Source organism: Motacilla alba, chromosome 1 (assembly GCF_015832195.1).
Source record: "Motacilla alba alba isolate MOTALB_02 chromosome 1, Motacilla_alba_V1.0_pri, whole genome shotgun sequence".
In the NCBI taxonomy this organism is placed as follows: Eukaryota; Metazoa; Chordata; class Aves; order Passeriformes; family Motacillidae; genus Motacilla; species Motacilla alba.
In genome coordinates, this window is record NC_052016.1 from 62,282,353 (window position 1) to 62,302,686 (window position 20,334).

At 41.8% G+C, this 20,334-nt stretch overlaps 2 protein-coding genes across 7 annotated transcripts in view; one reads left to right on the forward strand and one right to left on the reverse strand.

Moving 5' to 3' along the window:
- The window catches only part of LOC119703553 (histone-lysine N-methyltransferase SETDB2-like), a 44,901-nt gene extending 27,230 nt beyond the window's left edge, over window positions 1-17,671 (reverse strand). The window contains exons 1-14 of the mRNA XM_038143592.1: window positions 17,376-17,671; window positions 16,278-16,337; window positions 13,893-14,015; window positions 12,413-12,478; window positions 11,735-11,837; window positions 10,545-11,111; window positions 8,943-9,062; window positions 7,761-7,930; window positions 6,812-7,034; window positions 5,859-5,943; window positions 4,801-4,894; window positions 3,794-4,122; window positions 3,058-3,146; window positions 923-1,010 (exon numbers count right to left, since the gene is read on the reverse strand). Coding sequence (XP_037999520.1) covers window positions 923-1,010; window positions 3,058-3,146; window positions 3,794-4,122; window positions 4,801-4,894; window positions 5,859-5,943; window positions 6,812-7,034; window positions 7,761-7,930; window positions 8,943-9,062; window positions 10,545-11,111; window positions 11,735-11,837; window positions 12,413-12,478; window positions 13,893-14,015; window positions 16,278-16,337; window positions 17,376-17,391 — 2,133 coding nt within the window. The 5' untranslated portion in view covers window positions 17,392-17,671. The remainder of the gene's footprint in view (window positions 1-922; window positions 1,011-3,057; window positions 3,147-3,793; window positions 4,123-4,800; window positions 4,895-5,858; window positions 5,944-6,811; window positions 7,035-7,760; window positions 7,931-8,942; window positions 9,063-10,544; window positions 11,112-11,734; window positions 11,838-12,412; window positions 12,479-13,892; window positions 14,016-16,277; window positions 16,338-17,375) is intronic.
- Window positions 17,672-17,915: 244 nt separating this feature from the next.
- Window positions 17,916-20,334, forward strand: part of CAB39L (calcium binding protein 39 like) — a 61,320-nt gene continuing 58,901 nt past the window's right edge. For 3 of the 6 annotated variants that reach the window (XM_038135116.1, XM_038135126.1, XM_038135146.1), the window contains exons 1-2: window positions 18,035-19,119; window positions 19,211-19,420. The gene's annotated coding sequence lies outside the window, so the exon portion shown is untranslated. Of the gene's footprint in view, window positions 17,944-18,030; window positions 19,120-19,210; window positions 19,421-20,334 lie in introns of those variants that run through there. The other 3 variants (XM_038135137.1, XM_038135165.1, XM_038135155.1) reach the window with 3 other exon arrangements.

Below are 20,334 nucleotides of genomic sequence, written 5' to 3' on the forward strand. Positions count from 1 at the left end.
CAGTGGTTCTCCAAGCGTCTAAATTGCTCACCTGCACCACCTCCTTGCTTGCCCAAGGCTCCAGCACATTCAGAAGCCACGCACCTGCACAGCCATCCCTTGCTCCATTTCAGAGCCACCTCCTGCACCAGCACTCCGTGTCTCCTAATGTAGCTTGCTTCTCTCTTACCAACAAGCCATGTGGTAAGCAATTCTGTGGCCCACCTCTCCCATACATAATATAGCACTGAGATGAGGTACACTGGATTTCCCAAGGATTTCTGTGTCTCCACAAATGTGGAGAGGCATGCAATCCAACAAAACCCAGTCATTTCTCTCCTGCTGCAGCAGGACTCGTCCAGCTCATTTGTAGCACAAACACAGCTCTGCAGAACTGTTCTGTTTAATTCTGTCTCTGCTCAGGACAATCTGTCCCACTGGATGCAACAGGCTTAGGTGTATTTCAACAATTTCTAGTGCCCGGACAGTCAGTCTTGCATTCATAATGAGTTTCAGAAACCTGAGTTTTGCTGACTCAGCACTGTGGAGTAGCACAGAAAGCACCAAGGAACTGTTGCTGTCATCAGTCATGTCTCTGTTGCAGATGGCATGGAGCAGGAATTCTTCCAGTGCACTATGAACTTTGTTCATGGATTAGAAGCAGGGGGAAGGAAGACCAGGAGAACAGAAATTGCCTAGGAAAGGCTTGATGCGTGTTCTTAGGACAAACAGTTCTATTTCTGTGAACTACAAAAGTGACATTTAAATGTAAATTTAAAAAATCATCAGGTAAAAGGCATTTTAGTTGAATGCAATTAGCACCATGGACTTGAGGGCTGTTTGCTGAGTAGTCATCCCTTCCAGCATATAAATTCCCAGGTACAAGATGTGTTGACAGTAGGAAAGCTTTTGCCTATAAGGTTTTTTTCCTGCACTTCTGAACTCCACAGTGGCAGGAAATCTCTGTCTCTGGCATGCTTCCAGCTTCATAACCATAATCCCAGGTGAGTTCAGTTCCAGCTTTCACATGCCTAAGGAATAAACAGTTAATTTGCTTGAACTAAGAGAAACAGTACTGTCCTAACAACTTCTCACCAACAACACACATGCAAACCCAGAAATTGTAGGGGGCAGGGAGCATCACACAGGCAGCTTGTTGGGAAGGAAAACAAGGCATACACGAGTTGCTGGCACACTCATGCTCCTTTGGCTATGGAAAGTGCTATGGAAATTGCAAATAGGGTTGGAGTCTAAACAGTGTGCTCTAACTCAGAGGGAAATTCTGGGAAACAAAAATCAAACAAAAAAAACCACTTCAAAACCAAAGCCAACCAAACAAAAAACCAAAACCAAAACAACAACCAAACAAAAAACACCAAAAGAAAAACCCAACCCCCTTTTTTAAAAAAAAACAAACAAAAAAAAAGGAAAACCACGTAAATGATACATCTAAATGAATAATACAATTTTCAGTTTTGTTATTTTCCCTATGTACAGTGTATCACTGAAGTTTGAACAGATCTTTAGCTATATTGTTGAAGACTGTCATCTTTGGTCTGACAGGCTACCTTTTAATGCAATTGCACTATGTGCACAAAGCCCAAAATTCAGAATTAAACACATGCTTCCCCTTGAACCAGCTGCTCTGGTAGTAAAATAGAAGAAATGTCTAAGGTAGGAAATTCATTGCCCAAAATGAATGCCAAACTAAATATCTGAGACTATGATGCTGAGTGACAATTGATGGAAAATGTAATAAAATATTAATATTGTGATGAAGGAGTAATTCTCTGATGTTTCTCACTGGTATAGAGTGAGATATGGTATAGAGGACATCCAGTGAATTCCCAGGCAGCTGACTGACAAAAAACAATGAGGACTTTTCATACAGCACATAATTGCAGCCTGGGACTTGCTGACTTGTGATGGTCTAGAGGCCAGACGTAAAAAAAAATAAAAAGGTGACTGGGCAAGTTCATGGAAGGCATACAATCAAGCTCAATGATCCAGGTGAAGTCCTTAATTTAGAAAAGTTGTAAAAGGGTAATGCCCAGAAAATGGAAGAGTCAGTGAGGGGAACTCTCCTTCAACAATCTTCTTCCCTAAGTGTCTTTGCTGGTCACTATTATACCTCTCCAGTGGCCTCAGTCCTCACTACACTTCTTTGCTGAGTACCTGAGCAAGAAAGACTCTAGCTAAAACAAAATCCTTTTTCGGATGTATTTCAAAAACATTGTCCTCACAATTCTTGGAGACCTCCCTGTGCAATCCACAGCATCTGTGTCAGTATGGATCAGGGTTGCAGGCTCCACAGAAGATCAGTGTTCCATGGAACTGGTTTGTCAGCACAAAGTCTCCCCTCTCTGTTCTGGTCTCACCTAGTTCTACTGCTGACATGCATGTCAGCCAACTTCATTCATACAATTCATCTTTCCTCTCCTGGGCTGTGCTGCTGCCATACTGGGTCTCGCTGGCACCAGCTCTCTGTACCTCTCTTTCTGTTAGGCACTAAGGAAATATCTGCATCTCTTACTTTCAGAACAAATTTTCACCTCTGTGTATCCTATTGTCACAACCCCAGGACATGCTGGGCTACACGAAGTCCTGCTTGTCTTGACAGCTCTGAGGAAAAGGACTGAAGCCAGCTTGTTTGGCCCACAAAGTGTCTCAACCTTAATATCCTGTGGGGTTCAATCCTGCCCTATAAGATGCAGATCTGGTGGCCATTCCTTGAGACACAATAGTGGGATGAGTAGATCTTGGCCTTCTGAATGACCATGCTGAGCAAAACCTATTTCTCCACTGAAGAAGATTATCACTGAAGTGGACACATCAAAATTAACTTTCCCTACTTTACATTTCAGTGAAAAACTGAAGCAAAACTCATTAGTGATAACCAATCACTGTATTTCTTCTGCCTTTAGTGCACAATAAGAAGTCATCTATAAGAAGGTATTTTTGTGTTTTTATGATCTAAGCATCTGCCCCATCCCCAGTGTAATTATGCTCTAATAAGTAAGCAGCATTTTTTTCCTCTTAGTGTCTTGAATGAACAACATTAAACTTCCAGAAATTCACCTGTTTGTGAAGAATGCCACCCATGGAAAACTTCTGTTGTGAGTTTCTACAAACACACTTTGTGCAAAGAGATTTGGGCAGCAGCTATGCTGTAAAACAGAAAATCCGAATTAGAAACAGTTCAACACCACATTGTTGGCTGAAAAAGACTATTTTGTGTGAAATATCTGTCACCAGTAAAGGCAGTTTCTTCCTTCCCTTCTTGAGCCCACATGAAAAGTTTATCACACAAAGCCATTGCCAGGGCAGCAGTGCTAGGGAGCAAGCAGTGGATTACATGACTGTGTGTTGGCCAAGTACAGGATGTGAAAGGTCACTCAGGTGCATGTAGGAACATGTGTAGGCTCATGAGAACAGAAGAAAGGTTTCTGCAAGATGCACTACTAATATTAACACCATAATACCTCTGCAAGGAAGAACAGTTAAAACATATGCAAGGGTTTTGCTCTAAGACATATTCACGCCAATGAAGAGACATAAATTATTTGCAGCATACCTGCAGATGTGTCTATGAACTATTTGTCTTAGCTGGAGGTACTTGGCAATTGAACAGCTGGTGTGACCCAACCTACTGTCCTGTCACCTGTGATGGCAGGGAGCACCACATGTGCCTCTCTTGTCATGTGCCCACCACCTGTACTGTTTATGTGCAAAAAAACTTCCTAGTTTAAGCTTAAATAAGTAAATGATGTATTTGCAGAGGCAACGAAGAGAACCCATGCAATTTAGTACTTACATTTAGAAAACGACCCACATTTCCTTCTTTTGTGGCATCCAGTACATAAATATTTTCTTCATTACTGTTCTTGGGAAGCATCCCATCACCCTCAGACTCCTCAGAAAGTGCATTTTGTTTTGGCTGCCTGCTATTTTCTTTGCAGTCAGCTTTTAGGGGTGCATTGCTGGATGGCCTCACAACACATGTGTCGCCCAGCACACTGGACTTGCCACAATCAACACCCTGCAGTGACAGATTCTTTATTTTGCATCCTGCGCTCTCTACACCAGCAGAGTCAGTCTGTCCAATTTCCATCAGATGTTCTTCCTTCTGTTCCTGGGTGGATTCTGTCAATGGACATGTATGTTATTTCTCAACACCAGCTTAAGGCCAAAGCCTTTCCCTTGTTTGGCCCCAAACTCTCAGCCACCCACTTTTCCCACATCCTCCAAAATCTAAGCAGCTTCCTTGCTGTCTACAAGTCTATAACACAATTTTTCCATGTCTCTCATCAATCCTCCCACAAATGACTGTTTCCTGCTGTGATGCCTAAAGCACTTGCTCAAGGTGCCTCTGAGTGACCTAGTGTCTCACTCTTCTCAAATCCCATTCCAGACTGACTTTTCCCACATAGCATTTTTTATCATTCTCCACCTTAATTCCCAAGAGAATCGCAAACTGTAATTGAGACAGAAGCAAGATGCATGTGCAAATAGCATCAGTTTCAGTTTCACACTGCCTCTCCAGCTTGATGTCCCCCACCCCAGTATTATATCCTGATCAATTTTTGTTGGCTGGAACAGGTACTGGGTGATCTTACACAGCAAGATCTGCAAGGCTGACTTTCCCACAACTTCAAAGTATTTGAGAAGCTGCTGCCTGGACAGTTCAACGTGTCTCAACATCTATGGACAGCACTGTTCTACTCTAAGAACTGGCCTACCCACACTGTCTACATTAAAGTCTATCCCCTGATGGGACACAACTGTACAAAGCATGCAGTATATAGAGCTCTGCAAACCTACTTTCTTTTCCCTTCTTTGTTCCACTGGTTAGTTTTGTTTTGCTTGAGTGACGAATCTGAGAACTGTCATCTTCATCCGAGCTGGCACTGTGCACCTGTGTATCAAATGAAAAGGCTGTGAAGTGCTGCATGCAACTCTGGGCCAAGAGGGCACAGGAAGTGGCTTTTAGAACTCCAAGGCTGAAGCTTCAAAGCTACAGTAATGCATAGCTGTGGTTGAATTCAAAAAGTTAATACATTTACTGCAATGCAACATTTATCTTAATTTCAAATTCTCCTTCATAATAACCAGGAAAAGAGTACCCCAGACAGTAAAACATGTAAGTAAGTGCTTAAGTCCCAACAATTTCACCAAAATTTTAAGTTGCGGAGCCAAATCCCAAGCACGCTTTTCACACAGTTTTAGTGAAATGACCAGATGTGGAAGAATTTCTCCTCTCCCATCACAAAAAGTTAATTAGTTACGGGACCTCTAGAATGGACAGCACTGCAAAATGTTTGCATGAAAATTCCATGTGTATTTCTAAAGGGCAATGAATCCAGTAAAACCTACAGCATGAGTTTACACCAGTTCCTCCTTTGCACATGTTTGCAGGCAACGCTTCACACTCATGAAAGGTCAGGAGTCAGATTCAGGTCAGTTCTCCCAACTCTGTCACTGTATGAGAAAACTGCATAGACATCCTGGAATTCCCTTCTCTCCCTGCTGTGCCATTCTTTGGGGAGACATCATAAAAATATTATCACTCTGACCCCCTAACCCTGTACACAAGGGGTGCAGGGGGAGAATAATTACTTCAGGCTCTTGAGGAGTGCAAGTGAAGGGGGGAGAAGGGAAGGCCATGAGAGTAGATAATGCTGCTCTGGGGGAACGTACTGGAGGACTGATAATGGAGAGAGGATGGAGTGCAGCTTCCAGCATGACAGCTTAGCTCACAGTGTGACACAATCTCATGAAGAAAGGTCATTAGAACTATCTAAACATACAAGATGAAAATGTCAAAGTTAACATACATATTCAACACGTTGAAAAATGAATCTGTTAAAGCCACTTATTACCATTTTTAGCTGGTGATTGTGAAAAACAAGTGTTCTGGTTCCAGGCCTTCTCACAGTTGCATTACTTGAGTTCTTTTGATGAACCCTGCACAGAAAGGTCAAAAGGAAATGATAAAAGACAAACAGACCCATAAATAACTCTCACAACAAACATTTCTCTAACAGTCTCTTCTCTAGAAGGAACTACAGCAGAGCCTGCAGTCTGGCCTCACCCCGTGTTCTGTGAGTATTTTGTTTTTAATAATTGAGAACCTAGGCTAGGTTCTCGATTGCATTTGTAAGAAAGCAGTTGCTCAAACTTTTTTTGAGAGATCTGCAGCTGCTTTTACATCCTTTTCCAGCTGTCATACTGGAACCAAATTGTCTGTTGCTTTACTATTATTATATCAGATTATCTCAAAATAGAGCACCTACAGAGTTTTGCCTTTTCCTTTTACTACTTTCAACAGTTTTGACAGTACAGCTTTCAACTAGGAAAACATATTCACTGCAAAAGTGAGGTGTTGTCAGACTCTTAATAGGAGAGGTTAAGGTTTCTGGCAGGAAAGGTTATGTTACAAATAACAAAAGGTTTAGAGACTGGGAGCAAAGGGCAGAACAGCTGGTGGCTGATGTATTATCAAACCCTTCAGTGTCATCAAGTACCTTTAAACAATTTATTTCAAGTATATTTTATTAATTCTTTCAAAATAGCATTCCCATTAATGCTCTGAACAGATCAAGTACACCCAAGAGATTAACTGAATTTCTAGAAAATGCCAAGTGGTACAGATAAGTAAAATTAATATAGAGGGAAAACTCTGTCCCACTAGAAGAAATAATTGGGAATTTAAAAAGAAGTTCAGAAAGAAAAAAATCACCACCCTTATATGGGGACATAGTCTAAGTTATACAACAGAATTTCTAGATTAGCAGAATATTAGTTATGCTTAAGCTTACTTTGATAAACTTACAGAGTTGATTTATTTGCATTATCCACAGTCTGAGACAAAGATTCCTGATTCTCAAGAATGTCATTTTTGTCAGTCTGCACTAGTTCAATCACTGAGTCTGAACGATCAAGGTCAAGTTTTCTTTTTTTGGAAGAAAAGTCATGGCCTCTATCATTCACTGCACTTTTCTCCTTCAGCTCTTGCTCAGCATCTCCCAAAACTTCAGCTCTGCTCATTAATCTGCCTGAAAGAAAAATAATTGTTTTCTTGGTTATTTTTTTAAATGCTTGTTTGCTGAGTCACACTCACTATCACAGGTCAAACCTACATTAACAAATACAAGAGCATTACTTGGGAAAGCAAAATATGAATGCTGTCTGTAATTCTATGATGTCAGTATAGGCTGAAGTACAAACTGAATTAGAGAAGGGCATAAGACAAAGGACAATGGCTTTAAACTAATGGAGAGCACATCTAGATTAAATATTAGTAGGAACTTCTTCACTGTGAAGGCACTGGCACAAGTTGCCCAGAGAAGCTGTGAGAGCCCCATCTCTGGAAGTGTTCAAGATCACTTTGGGTGGGGCCCTGAGCCACCTGGTCTAATGAAAAGTGCCCCTACCCATGGCGGGAATGCAACTAGATGTTTTTTTAAGGTCCCTTCCAACCCAAACCATTCTATGATTTTATGATTTTTACTGAAGGAAAATTAGCCCTGGCATAGGATGCACAGATTTGTGAGGGAAAAACTCAGCAGTCTGAAATAGCTTTTGCTCCATTTGTTTGTCTGTCACCATCTCACAGCAGCTTTTCAAAGTTCTTCTTCATATTGATCATATTGCAAGTTAAGATTACATTGACACACTTCTCTTCCAACCCTGTATTTCCTGTTCTCAAAAAAAAATCCAGGACACACACCATGGGAGAGGAAGAATTATGCTACATGTCTTCACAGGTCCCCTCCTGCTACCTGAGTAAGTACAAACAAATGTCCCCTTGTCGATGTCATCCAGGCAGCGGACACCCCAGCCCTTCTTCTCCGTGTTGAACACTTGCAGCCTGACTTGAATGCCATGCTGCACAACTCTGTTCTGACACATCAGCTTGTCACACCTGCACAACACACTGCACTCATAAATCCTGCCAAGAGAAGAAAAACAAAGCACAGTATAAATGGATGCATTAGCATAATGAAGTTCCTGCTATTAATTCCCCTTTTAAGCATCAACAAGGCAGTGGACTGAAATATAAAGACTCTGGGTAAAACAGGTTGTACAGCAATGCTCTGAAGCTTGTGACTTTCTTGACTGCTGGTTCATTAATTTTAAGAGTCTGTCTGCCAGATTTTGGCATAAGTATACATAAGATAACATACATTTTGGCATAAGAAAAACAAATGCCATATTTTTGTTTTATAGGAGTAAAACACACAGAAACAGAAATCCCTCAGAAGCACCTAATTCTATACTGGAACTGATTTTAGCAAGACAACATATGCCTGGACTTCACTGTAGCTGTCCATGCTAATGAAGCATTTCCAAAACGATTCATAATTGTGGGTTTGTTTTTTTTTTTAATCTGTTTCTGGGTTCTCTGACAACTTTAACTCTGCATGTCAGCCAAAACCTAACATCACACAGAGGACTTAAAGGGGCTCCTCAAGCCTGTAGATTCAAGCCTTTGGCTATTGCAGAAAGCTACCTTGCATAATTCCTCTCCTAGACACCTGAAGTAACTGGCATCTTCTCCAGGCCACCTATTAATCCACAGGAGCTGAATAAGAGAAAGGGCAAACACTTGAAGCATTGGATGGCTTTTGGACATTCTTGGAAGAGTCACCCATAACCAAGTCTGGCAAAAGCGGCTGGCTGGTGCATCTTTAGGATTCTGGTCACTCTTCACACTTCTCCTGGACCTTGACCTAAGCTGTGAAAACTGTAGGATCTGCAATACAAAAGTTTTTTTTTCCTCCTTTTATTCAAGTTGCATTAATTATTTTTTATCATCCTGATCTGTCACTAAAATTGTGGCAAAAATTGAAGGTTTCAGTAATCCAAAAACTCCAGTTATTTTAATCCTGTGGCACTCAGACTGAACTATTAACTGCTGTTTTATTTATATGCTGTTATTTTACTCTTGTAGTTTTTCTTACCCGCTAGGAACAGGTCCCTCCAGTCTCTTGTAACGGTACCCACGAGTTTTTTTACCACTTGGAGACAGAGAAATTTTACTACAGCCTCTTGCCGTTAGCTGTAGGCACGCACATTTTGACCTAAAAATAAAACATCTCAGAATGGATTTGAAGCAGTATAAATCAATCATAAATTCAGGTAATTTGAGATGCACTTGACTACACACACATACACACACACTTCCATATATACACCTGTATTCCCCCTCCCTGCTTCATTTACTCCACAAGGCTGTTTCAGGCACCTTTTTCTTTAGGCTCTTGGCTGGTTGTGCTTTACAATAACCATGTTCTCTCCATCCCAACCCCATTCTTCTGCCAAGCTCCTTAAATGGCACAAGCAAACAGCTGAAGTACAACAGAAACTTGTTATAGGCAGGACACTGTCAAATGGATTGAATGAATAAAAATCACCTCTTCTGGCACAGCATCCCAGCCTGTTTGCCACTACTCCGTTATCTTCCTCCCTCTTTAGCCCCCGAGAAGTGAAGAATTTTACAGTGTGGAAAATTCAAGCAACAGTATTTGTCTTCACCATTGTATGTCATGACAACTTCAAAGAGTCACAGTGATTGTGCAAATCCTAAACTCTGAAACTGCACACCAAAAGCAACTCAATTCTTGTGGGACTTCAGTGCAAAGAAGTGGCATGCTGTGTGCTTGCTGTTTCTCACCACTCAGCTGAAACTAAATTACTAAATTAAGTTTCATTATAGCAGGCTGTGACTTCAAGCTTTTGTTGGGTCATGAGCAACTATGTTGCACAGCAGCATGTGCAAACGCCCTAGCTGTCAATAATACAAAATGGATGCAACACCAAATAACGCCTACAGAGAGAGATCAGACAAACATCCTTCAAGAAAGTAGACAAAAATACCACCAAACTTGCATATGGTAACTGTGGCAGGTTTCCACAGTGTCTGTAGCTCAGTTACTGGGATTTAGAAAAAGATGACAATGAGCAAGAGCATTGGAACTGCTCAGACCACAGATGTACTCTGTAACCACTGAGTTTTGTAGTTTCTGTTTAGACAAGGGGAAGGACGACATGTAGAGGTTGGGAACGGGGATGTTTCTCCATCTGCCCTCAGTAACCCTCTAAGTTCCAAATGATCTGATCCCTCAAGGCTGTCCTACCCCATCTACAAGATGCCATTTAACAGTAGGAACTGCAGCAGAAATTGTCAGGCAGGATCCTTCCCTGCCTGCCATGAAAACAAGCCTGCCTGTGCTGGCACAAGACTCCCTTCCCATCTCTTTTTCCAAAGCCAAGATATCTGCTTGTCAGCTCCACCTGGAGAAGAAGCACTGCCAGTTTAGAAGAAAGGAAAAGGAACACAATAATCTGCCTGTCGATCACTTCCTTCCCTACAACAGAGGGTGGACCAGTTGGAGCACCCAAACTCAGGAGAAGAGAAAGACACAATGCTGTCAGTCAACACAAAGCATGGCACAAGATACTCCAGCAGCACTGGTCCTGTTTGGTACTGCACCTTCACACCCCACCACCCTGCTGTTGAGGCATGGTGTGTCAATTGTCTGAGATAAGATCTTTCTACCTACCTATCAATGCAGCCATCTGTGCAGTCACAGGAATCAACAAACAGGCTGGAGAGATTGTTGAGATAATATCCACGGGGCCACGACGACTTCCGATACTTGAAATAAGGCAATCTTGCGTGGTCAAGATTGTTACAGAAGGAGATGGGCACAGACTCGGCTCCGTCGCTAATATCGAACTCATACACGAGAGGCTCGGGATTCATGGTGTTCCTGCCCAACAGCACATACGTGTTGAAGGAAAAGTGATCAACAAATAAGAAATTGCACTCTGTTTCAAACAAGTAGTTTCGCACATCTCGAAAGCTTCTCAGACTCCGACCACAAGGAGCTTTGTAATTCACATCCAGTGGCTTCGAAAGGCAGTCTGCTTTTGCATGGCGTCTTTGGAAGTCAAACAGGATTGGGATCTTCAGAGGATTTTCACCCTTGTAGGAACCCACTGCTCTGTTGGCAAGACATGCACTAGAGCACTTGTGGTTCTGATACTGCACATTTAAAGGTAAACCTTGAATTTCGCTAGATGCTTCTTTACTCCCTGAGGAGGTTCTTTCCATGTCCTCTTTTTCGCTATTTGAAGTAAAAGAGGAAAAAAAAAAAAAGAAAGAAGAGCAGTATCTTAGACAACCAGTGCTGTGTTCAGATTTTTAGCAGTTCAGTATTTTTAGCCCCATTGCTAGAAGGCCCAATCTTTCACATGGTGTAATTGTCCTGACAACATATAAAGACATATTCAGTTGCATTAAAAGAAAAAGCTTCTTCCCAGAACTTACATGCTAAAACACAGCAAGGAAAAAAAAAAAAAAAAAAAAAAAGGAACTATGTATTTACCCCCATCTTTCAAATCAGTACCTGAGGCTAAATACTAAACACAGAGAGACTAAGATACACACCTGACAATCTGCACACTACGGAAAGCCTGAAAACTGATGGTTAAGTCCTAACCCTGATAACACTCATGAACCTTTATTCACAACCACGCCCTATTCTGCAACGTTCTCATGTGGGAAATTAGACAAGTCTATCCCAAACCTCAGGTTTTCCACATAGGTCAAGCTAAAAACATTTTTACTTTGAAAACTCGAAGGATTCAAATTTGGTTTAAAAACACTGACTTCAGAAATACAAATTTTCAAACTCTCTCAACTGCAGTAGAGAGTATGTCAAATAAGGAACTGAAAGAAGGCACTGACCTGTCAGAAGCTTCTACAGTGTCTGCAGCATTGTCATCTGGAAGAAGAGGCTGCAGTTTGGGTTTTGTTTCCTGTGCATCATCTCCATTCAACTCATCGCTTACTGAAAAAAACTGTATGTGAGCAAACTCTTCATCAAACCAAATTTCAATTTATGATTGAATTTACTTCAGTTACTAAACAGATAATTAACAAAACACATTACAAACAAGGCATTGCTATGAACTATAGGTATCAAAAAGTTTGTTAGCAAGTGTCCTACTGAAAAATCTTTCATGTGGTTTTCAAAGTGATCACAAAGAACACACACATGAAACACATTTACAGATCTCCCTTCATTGTTAGAGAAAAAAGGATGCCAAGGTATTACAGCCAGTGGAGCCATGCACAGGATAACTGCTCACAGACAGCTCAGGTTCATAAGGGCTTACTAGTTCAAATTCTCTTCCTGTGGTACAAGTATTGCACGTATACACACAAACCACAAAAATACAAATCCAGGTGAGAGTTCACAGTTCAGTAGTTGAGGAAATGATTAATTAGGTTTTCCTCATTGTAGTGCTAATGGCCTTCTCAGATCTATTTTGTTGATTTCAAAGAAGGGAATTGAGCTTTTAGTGAGTAAAACAAGACAAATTAAATCCACATACCAAACAAACACAATGGAAATGCACATACCATTTGCCAAGGTTAAGAGATCACCTAGATTAGCTTCATTCACCAGTGCCCAAGCCTGCCAGCATTCTGTGCAAAAAAAACCAAACCAAAACAGACACTAAGTTGGATTTAAGTGATGATAATAGGTAAAACAAGGTGTTAAATCCTCCACAGACACTTGTTTCTCCTCACTTGCTCACCTAGAGCATCACAAGACTGATACTACCAGAAATGTGCCACTCCACAGATCTGAGCTGACACATCTAGGAATTACAAAATTGTTACAGCTCACAGTAGTTTTTGTGAATTGGCACTCAATACCCACCAGCTTTTGGAAAGCTGGTGGAATGTTTCCAAACACACAAACTGGTGGCCTACAGTGGCAGCAATATATATAAAGACAATTTAGTGTAAGCTTCTACCTTGGTCATCAGACTGATCATCTTCAGGCTAGGAAGGGCTGCAACTTGGCAAACCAAATTAATGCTACTTCTAAATTGGTGGAAATGGCCTTCAGATAAAAGAATGTAAGAGACCTGCTCTGCCTCAACCTCTTACCCTATGCAATAAATGTTACAAGCTGGCAGACAACTCTCAGCAAAATCCACCTTAGTATTTTAGCTTGAAACCTTCACAGAACAAAGCACTGAAAAATTCAAACTGAACTTTATCACAGATTCATTCCATCATCTGGGATTCAAGTTCAACTTTTATCTCTGCACTGCTGGGGTATTTTGTTGTAACAGTCAAGATGTGGGAGCTCAAGAACACAAAAAATTGCACTTCCACTTTAGAGGAAGTTTTATATATAAAATGCAGAGAGTGTGGCTATATTAGTTTAAAAGCACCTTACAACACTGTACATTTTCTTGCACAAAAAAAACCTCAATAAGATCCATAGATTACGTTTATATGGGTGACTGAACAAAAAGAAGCAATTTTACTCAGTTAAATAAATCAGTAAAAAGAAATCTGTGTACTGCTCCAAGCTCATCAGAATTATGGTTTTAGTGTATTTTGATGTAGAGGAAGCTTATTTCCTTGAAAATCAGGAACAACCTGAAATGCATTAGTGTCACATTTTTCTACTATTGTTTCATGTTATAATGGTGTCTCTGGCAAAAAACAATACTGAGGTGATTATTATCCTACCCCAAAACCACTCAATTCACTGATAACAGCTTGAAAGCCTAAAACTTCTGATGATAAAGGAAACACAAGGCACTGCAGATATTTCATTACTTCTCAAAAATGAATATTTCAGTTCCATGTGCTTAAGAGCCATTCATTGTTGAAAACATATACAGGCAAAACAAGAAAATAGCCAATTGTACCTGAAATCGCTTTTCTTTTTCAAAAAAGAAAAGACATTTTTAAAGTCCTTAAAACCACCAACAGCCCAGTTATTAAAATTCAGAGATATCTGGATTATGGCAGATATCACACAGACCTACACAATGCAGGCCACAGCTACTCTGCAGTCCAGTTTAACATTTCCAACCTTGGTTTGTTGCAGTTCCATTCTTGATCTTTTCCTTCAGCAAGGACAGCACATTTTGCAGCTGCTCAAATATGACATCCACTCTTCTACCTCCCAATTGTGTCCAAAATGTCTTCACATCACCTGAAATGCAAATTACCATTTAAAGCTCCTGAGCAGTCTAAACACATGCCTAACTCCTCGTGGACTATTCAAAGGCTCCCACTCATTGAATTTGGAGGCACTTCTGAAAAAACAATCAGTACAGCAGGATTCATTAAACCTCCAGAAATTTATTCCTAAACCTAATCAATAAAGTAAAACAGAAGTCAAGTGATGAACTGGAGTGGCTTCCAATGGTGTACAATGCTCCTTCAAGCAACTTTTTAAGCAGGTCACAAAGGGAGCTGTGGAAGCCTTTCTTCAAAGACCAGCAAATGAGTCCCACTAAAAATTAATCACTGAAACTCACAAAAGTGACACAGGAGAATATTTTGAATGTACTGAATATTTTACTTGACAAAAGACACTGGGATTTTTTTTATTGCTGTAACCTCTCTTAGCTGCATAGGCAGACTATCCTGTCCCATTATTAGTTTTGGTATGTTTTGTTGGAGAAAAAACTTTCAAAATATTTTCAGATAAAAGCAGTTTGATGAATTTTGTTCAACAAGGGGTATCAGTTGAAATAACTACCACACCCCATATATCATGCCTCCTTCCTCTACTAGAAATATTTATAAAAAAACATTTTGTTTAAAGAAATGTTTTTTAAGCTACTGGTTTAGAACCTCTTCTTTTTCAAAGGTGTGTACCTTTGAGGTGCTAAGCCCATTCATGAAGGCCCTTGCTAAAATTTTAGCTGTGCATCCTTGTCAAGGACTGTGAAAAGGAAATATGCTTCAGTGTGTCAAAGATGAGGGCAGAAGCAAGAACCAGCTCCTTCTCAGTTAATGCTGCTCTTCTTCAGTGACCAAGCACAAAAGCATAAGCATATCTGTTTTCCTAATCCATTTCTAGAGGTGGAGTCCACTGTCACCACACTAGGTTTCACATTCCACTTTCAGACAGCAAATCTTTGTTGGCAAATGCGCTGGGATGACACCTTCCCAGCAGTCAAGAAATACTGCATTCTTGTCAGCCTCATAAAAAAATATTCTTTTATTTTTTGACTTAGTAGAGAATGACTTCTGCCGCCCAGAAGCCCAGTGATGCCACGGCAGTGTGGTTACTCTCAAAAGCACCATGAGAGCAATGAAAGAAGTAACAATCTTTTGTCACAACAACCCCTGCTGCTCGTGTCACCAGCAGCTAAAGGCATAATACTTGATAACAACAGGCATGATAAAAGTACTTTTCTCTTGTGAAATAGCTTGATTTGGCACTAACTCTCAACAAATGTAATGATCTCTTATATTAACAGAAAATTTTTTAAACATGTGGAAAGCTTAAAGTCCAATTACAGAAAAAGTCACAACAATTTTTGGAAACCTACACTACTGGTCCAAGGGACACCACCTGCCCTGTGCCATTCCCATCTTTTTGCTGTGCGTGACAGTATCACAAATTTCAAATAACAAAAAGTATATTTAGTATTTGTGTTTAAAATACATTTTTAAAAATACATTCAATTAAAAAGATGCATTTAGAACTTTTAGTAATACATTTCTCCATTGCAGATTAAAACTGCTGTCCTTATTCATTACCTGTTTTCAGCTATTTCCATACATTGACTAAATCTGGATAGCACTGGTGGATGGATTAATTCAGAGGATGGGTGACAGAACAGTTTCTTGTTTCTGGGTCCTCAGCTAAAATGATGTGTAGGCCATAGGGAAATAAAACACTCACTATGGAAATGCCTCCCCAGTTCTGATGCTGGAGTGCCCCAAAAGTCTGGCAGCAAAAGCTTTGTTTTGCACAGAGAAGCAAAGATTGCATTTTTGTTCATAGTATAATTTGCATTTAAAAAAAGACAGATGTCCACACCACTAATCTCTCCAGTGCTAATGCTGCTATCACCAACCACAGCCAGGGTATGAGCAGACACCAGACACATCTACCTTGTCAGCATTCAGAACCATCTCTCCAGCTGATGGATCACTGGCATCTGGCTGCAGGGATTTTGTTTTCTCTTTATAGAATCCTTGTGACCACATATCTCTTTTTTTCCCAGCATTGTGCAGGGGAATGATGCTAGAGCAAGCAACAAGCAGCCAAGGTCAGGGCTACTTACTCCAGCCACCAGATAAACAACCTGGATGCATGTTTCCTGTCGCGCTGCTAACAAACCTCTTACACCATAGAAGGCAAAACTGTTGCCTTCCAGTAGTAATTTTCATATCAGAAGCAGCGCCAAATATACACTCCTTTCCTCTTTCCCTCCACAAATCCCAATTATACTACCTTCAGTGCTCTCCTCCCTGGAACTGGTAAGGTTCTCCTCTTCAAAGAAGTCACACAGCACTGCAAGAGGTGCAGAATGGACAAGTGAGTAAGAGATGGGGTAAGAAATTAAAAATAGTTGTAGTTACTAAGCTTTTAAAAATTTATACTAGTAAATACTACAGTGGGCATCAGTGGAGGAGCACTGTGTGAGAATATGTTGTGTTGAAATAGTCACTCCCTTTTTAAAAGGTCATCCCATGCCTTGTCAAGGTCTAGCTGAGGAACACTCAAACAAGCAATGTGAGGGAATTTTTTTTACTTAGGTCATTTCTTACTGTCCCTCAAGCATGAAGCTGTCACAAGATGACCCAAACTTTCCAGCACATTCAGATGAGCCTACACAACCTCCCTGCCCATTAACTCACAGTTGTTAGGTTTTTTTTTCCTAAATTTACGTGTTCAGTACAGCAGTACTACATCTAAATAAATTTATTTAGGGGAAAAAAAGGAAAGCTGTTTTTAGGTAAATAAATTACTGAATCTGTTTCCTGACAAACGCAAGATAACCCTTCACTGCAAGAATACTAAGAAGTAAGACAGCACTCTTCAACCACATTGAAGATTCCAAATTTCCATCTCCATGAATCACGGAATCAAATAGGTTGGAAAAGACCTCTGAGATCATGCAGTCCAACCTGTGACCGAGCTGCAGGATGCCAACTGGACCACGGCACTGAGCGCCACATCCAGTCTTCCCTTAAACACCTGCAGAGACGGTGACTCCACCACCTCCGTGGGCAGCCCGTGCTGACACAGACAGCGCAAAACATGCCTTATTTACCTAAGCTACTTCATCTTTTCTATGCTGCAACTGAACAAAGAAATCAAGCCCAAACCATTTAGTTGAACGGGGAAAGAGGTTAAGACAGTCGACCCCTAAAAATGTTTCTTACAAGAATAATGGCTGCCCAAAACACGCATATATATATATATATATATATATATATATATATATATATATATATATATATATATATATGTATGTATGTATATGTATGTATGTATGTATGTATATGTATATATGTATATGTATATATAATTTTTTAAAAGGCTTACTTCTTTTCTCTTCCATGCTCCGGGGATGCTGCTCGGAGCGCTGTCACCCGCGCTGTGGCGGCGCCGAGCCCGGCTCAGGTCGGGGTCTCGCTGCGCTCCGCCACGGCGGCAGGGCCCGCGCCGAGGGCCGGCGGGCAGGGGCCGGGCTGCCCGTCGGGCTGGGACGCTGGCATGGGGCGTGCCTGCGGCCAGGGGTCGGGCCCCAGGTCACTCCCGCACCCCTCGGGGCCTCGTCCAAGCCCCGCCGGCTTCTTCTGCTGCTGCTGCTGCTGCTTCTTCCCTCCTCCCCCTCCTCCTCCTCCTCCTCCTCCTCCAACGCCGCACTCGCGCTGCCGACCGCCAGGGGGCGCAACCCCGCCGGGCAGGGCGAGAGCCTGGCTGTGGGCGGCCCCACATGAGGCGGGGCCGCGCGCGCGCACCGCCTTTCCCTCTCCTCCCATTGGTTGCGGCGGCAGGAGGGGCGGCTGCACCGGCCAATGGAGGAGCAGGGAGGGCGGGGAGGGGGCGGGGCGGCGCGGCGGCGGCGAGGCGGCGCAGGCGGGGCGGGGGCACGGCCGAGGGACGGGAGGTGCGTCCGCCATGTTGGAGGGGGCGGGTCGGGGGGCGGGCTGCCCGCGGCGCTGTGGGGGCGCCGGCGCCATCTCGGGGCCGGGAGGAGAGCGGGGGATCGGGCGGGGTGAGCCCGCCGGTCTGGGCGAGTGTCCGTCTGCGGTCTGTTCCTTAATGTATCGTAAATTAAAGCGTTTGTACGCGAGCGAGTTGCGTAACATCGCTGCTGGCCTCTGCTCTTCTTCCTTGCTGGCTGCGCTGCTGCCGTATGGAGCGCTAAATTGTGGCTGCCCTTTTCTGTTCGGAATGCGAAAATAAAGTTTTGTATTTCCCTTTAAAAATTTCAGCTGCGTTGCCTTTGCGAGCGTTGATGTTGTGGCTATGTAAAGATGTTTTTCACAGGGGCAAAAATATAACCTATTCTTAAAAACCAGGGAGGGTGCTTTTTTGCTTTTTTGTTGCTTCTTTTTTGCCACCACTTCAAAGCTGTAGAGATAAACATGACACGTTTAAATAATAGCGAAAATATTTCCCGTCTTGTAGATATTGCCAATCTCGTGGTGGGAGGTAGAAATGCCATTATTCTGGCGACGGGAATGCTGTGTTTACATGACTTGGAGCTCTCACCTAACCCAAGATCCTCCAGAAGATTTTGATGTCCAGCATCTGCTTTGTACTCCTATAAAACCTTTCTAATGTTTACACAGACGTGCTTACATCTCTGACTGAAGTTCAGCCCATGAGAACTGCCCAGCTCCCCAGACAGGAGTGAGACAACTCATAGCAACATTGCTGGGAAGAAGGTGGCTCAGCACTCCTGATGTGCTGGCAAATCTCTCAATAAAATAGTAGTGTATTATGTTTTAAAAAAGAGACTTCTCCCTTGTAATTGTTCATTTTGAAATTAAACACAAGCTTTTCTTGCTCTTAGAATATTCTGCGTGATGAAATGCTGCTTGCGGATTAATCTCGCTTTGCTGAATTATTAATACACGTGCTCGTGAATGCTGAATGTTAGGGACCACTTGTGGCTTTACAATTGTATATAAGGAATAAACCAAATACAGAGAAGATGGAGCCCTGTGCTGGAAGAATCTGAAAGAACATGACTGCCTGCCTTGGACAAATTTTGAATTTTGTGAATATATTATAAAGTATTAAAAGATTTTGCTTGCTATTCGAAGCGAAAAGAATGGTAACTACATCTTTCTTTAAATTAGAGACTTAGGATAAAATTAATGAGGCACTATTGAAACAAGCCTGGGTTTCCTTCATTTTGCTTTTAGCCTGGAACTGTAAGATGGGCTTTCTGCAACATAGCAGCAAATTCTGCTGGTGAACCAGTAAGCTCAGACCTTCCCAACTTGATAGGTGGCAGAAGCTTGCAAGCAACGCTGATCTGACATCCCAGCAACCTGCCTGCAGCTCCTCCAGCAGCAGTGTGAGCTTCCTGGGGCTCTGCAGCATGGACCTGGACTGATTACCTGTATCCAGAGGTGAGGGCAGCTCTCCCATGGGGTTACAGCGAAAGGACCGACTGTCCTGGTGAATGGTGCTGCTGACTGAGTTGCTGAATTAAGCTTTCATTACATGGGTCTGGTCATATGTCGAGAGTAAAAATGAACAATTGCATGGACAGGCAGAGTGCAAGTAGCTCCTTGGAGTGGGAGGAGGTGAACCTGGTCCTAAAGGAATTAACCTAGTTCTCTTCTCCAGGGATGGTTTTTTTCATCTTGAATGCAGTGGGAATTTGGGGTTTTCCTTGTATGACCAGATACACTTAGGCAAGGTAGAGACACACCAGTCAAACTCCAGCGAACAGCAAAGCAGTCAAAGCCATAGACTTTTGTTGTAGTGCACTAATTTGGAAAGCCATGGGGATTTGGGCATTCAGAAAATGTTTGTGGGGTTTTTTTTTTTTTGTTGTTGTTGTCATTGTTTTGTTTTTGGTTTTGTTTTTGTTTTAAATTCTGATAGAGCTTTCTGTTATTTTCTGCTGGGCTTGGCTTCTTGTTTTACTGACTTCTTAAAGTATCATCATATCCATGGAGTAATTCTGCCAGCTCCTGCTCTGTCACATTCTCCTTGTTATCCTTGGTGATTTAACTTGCTCCCTTGCAGAATGTCTGCACTTCATCCTTTCAGAATGCAACTGTAATATAATCTTCTCTTTTATAACATTGATTAGTTTCTGTGGTTTGTATGTAGTCTCTTGTTATTCCTAAGTCTATCTTCAGTAAGGTAACAGAACAGAGAACAGGCAATTCAGTGCAAATCATAGATCATTCCTACTTTACAAATTGATTACCAGCAAAATGGTTTTAGTGAGGCAGCCTTTGGTTTATCTTAGAAATTTTGCTGCAACACATCATTATGTATGAAGATACAGGCTAATATTCCCTGTAGGTAT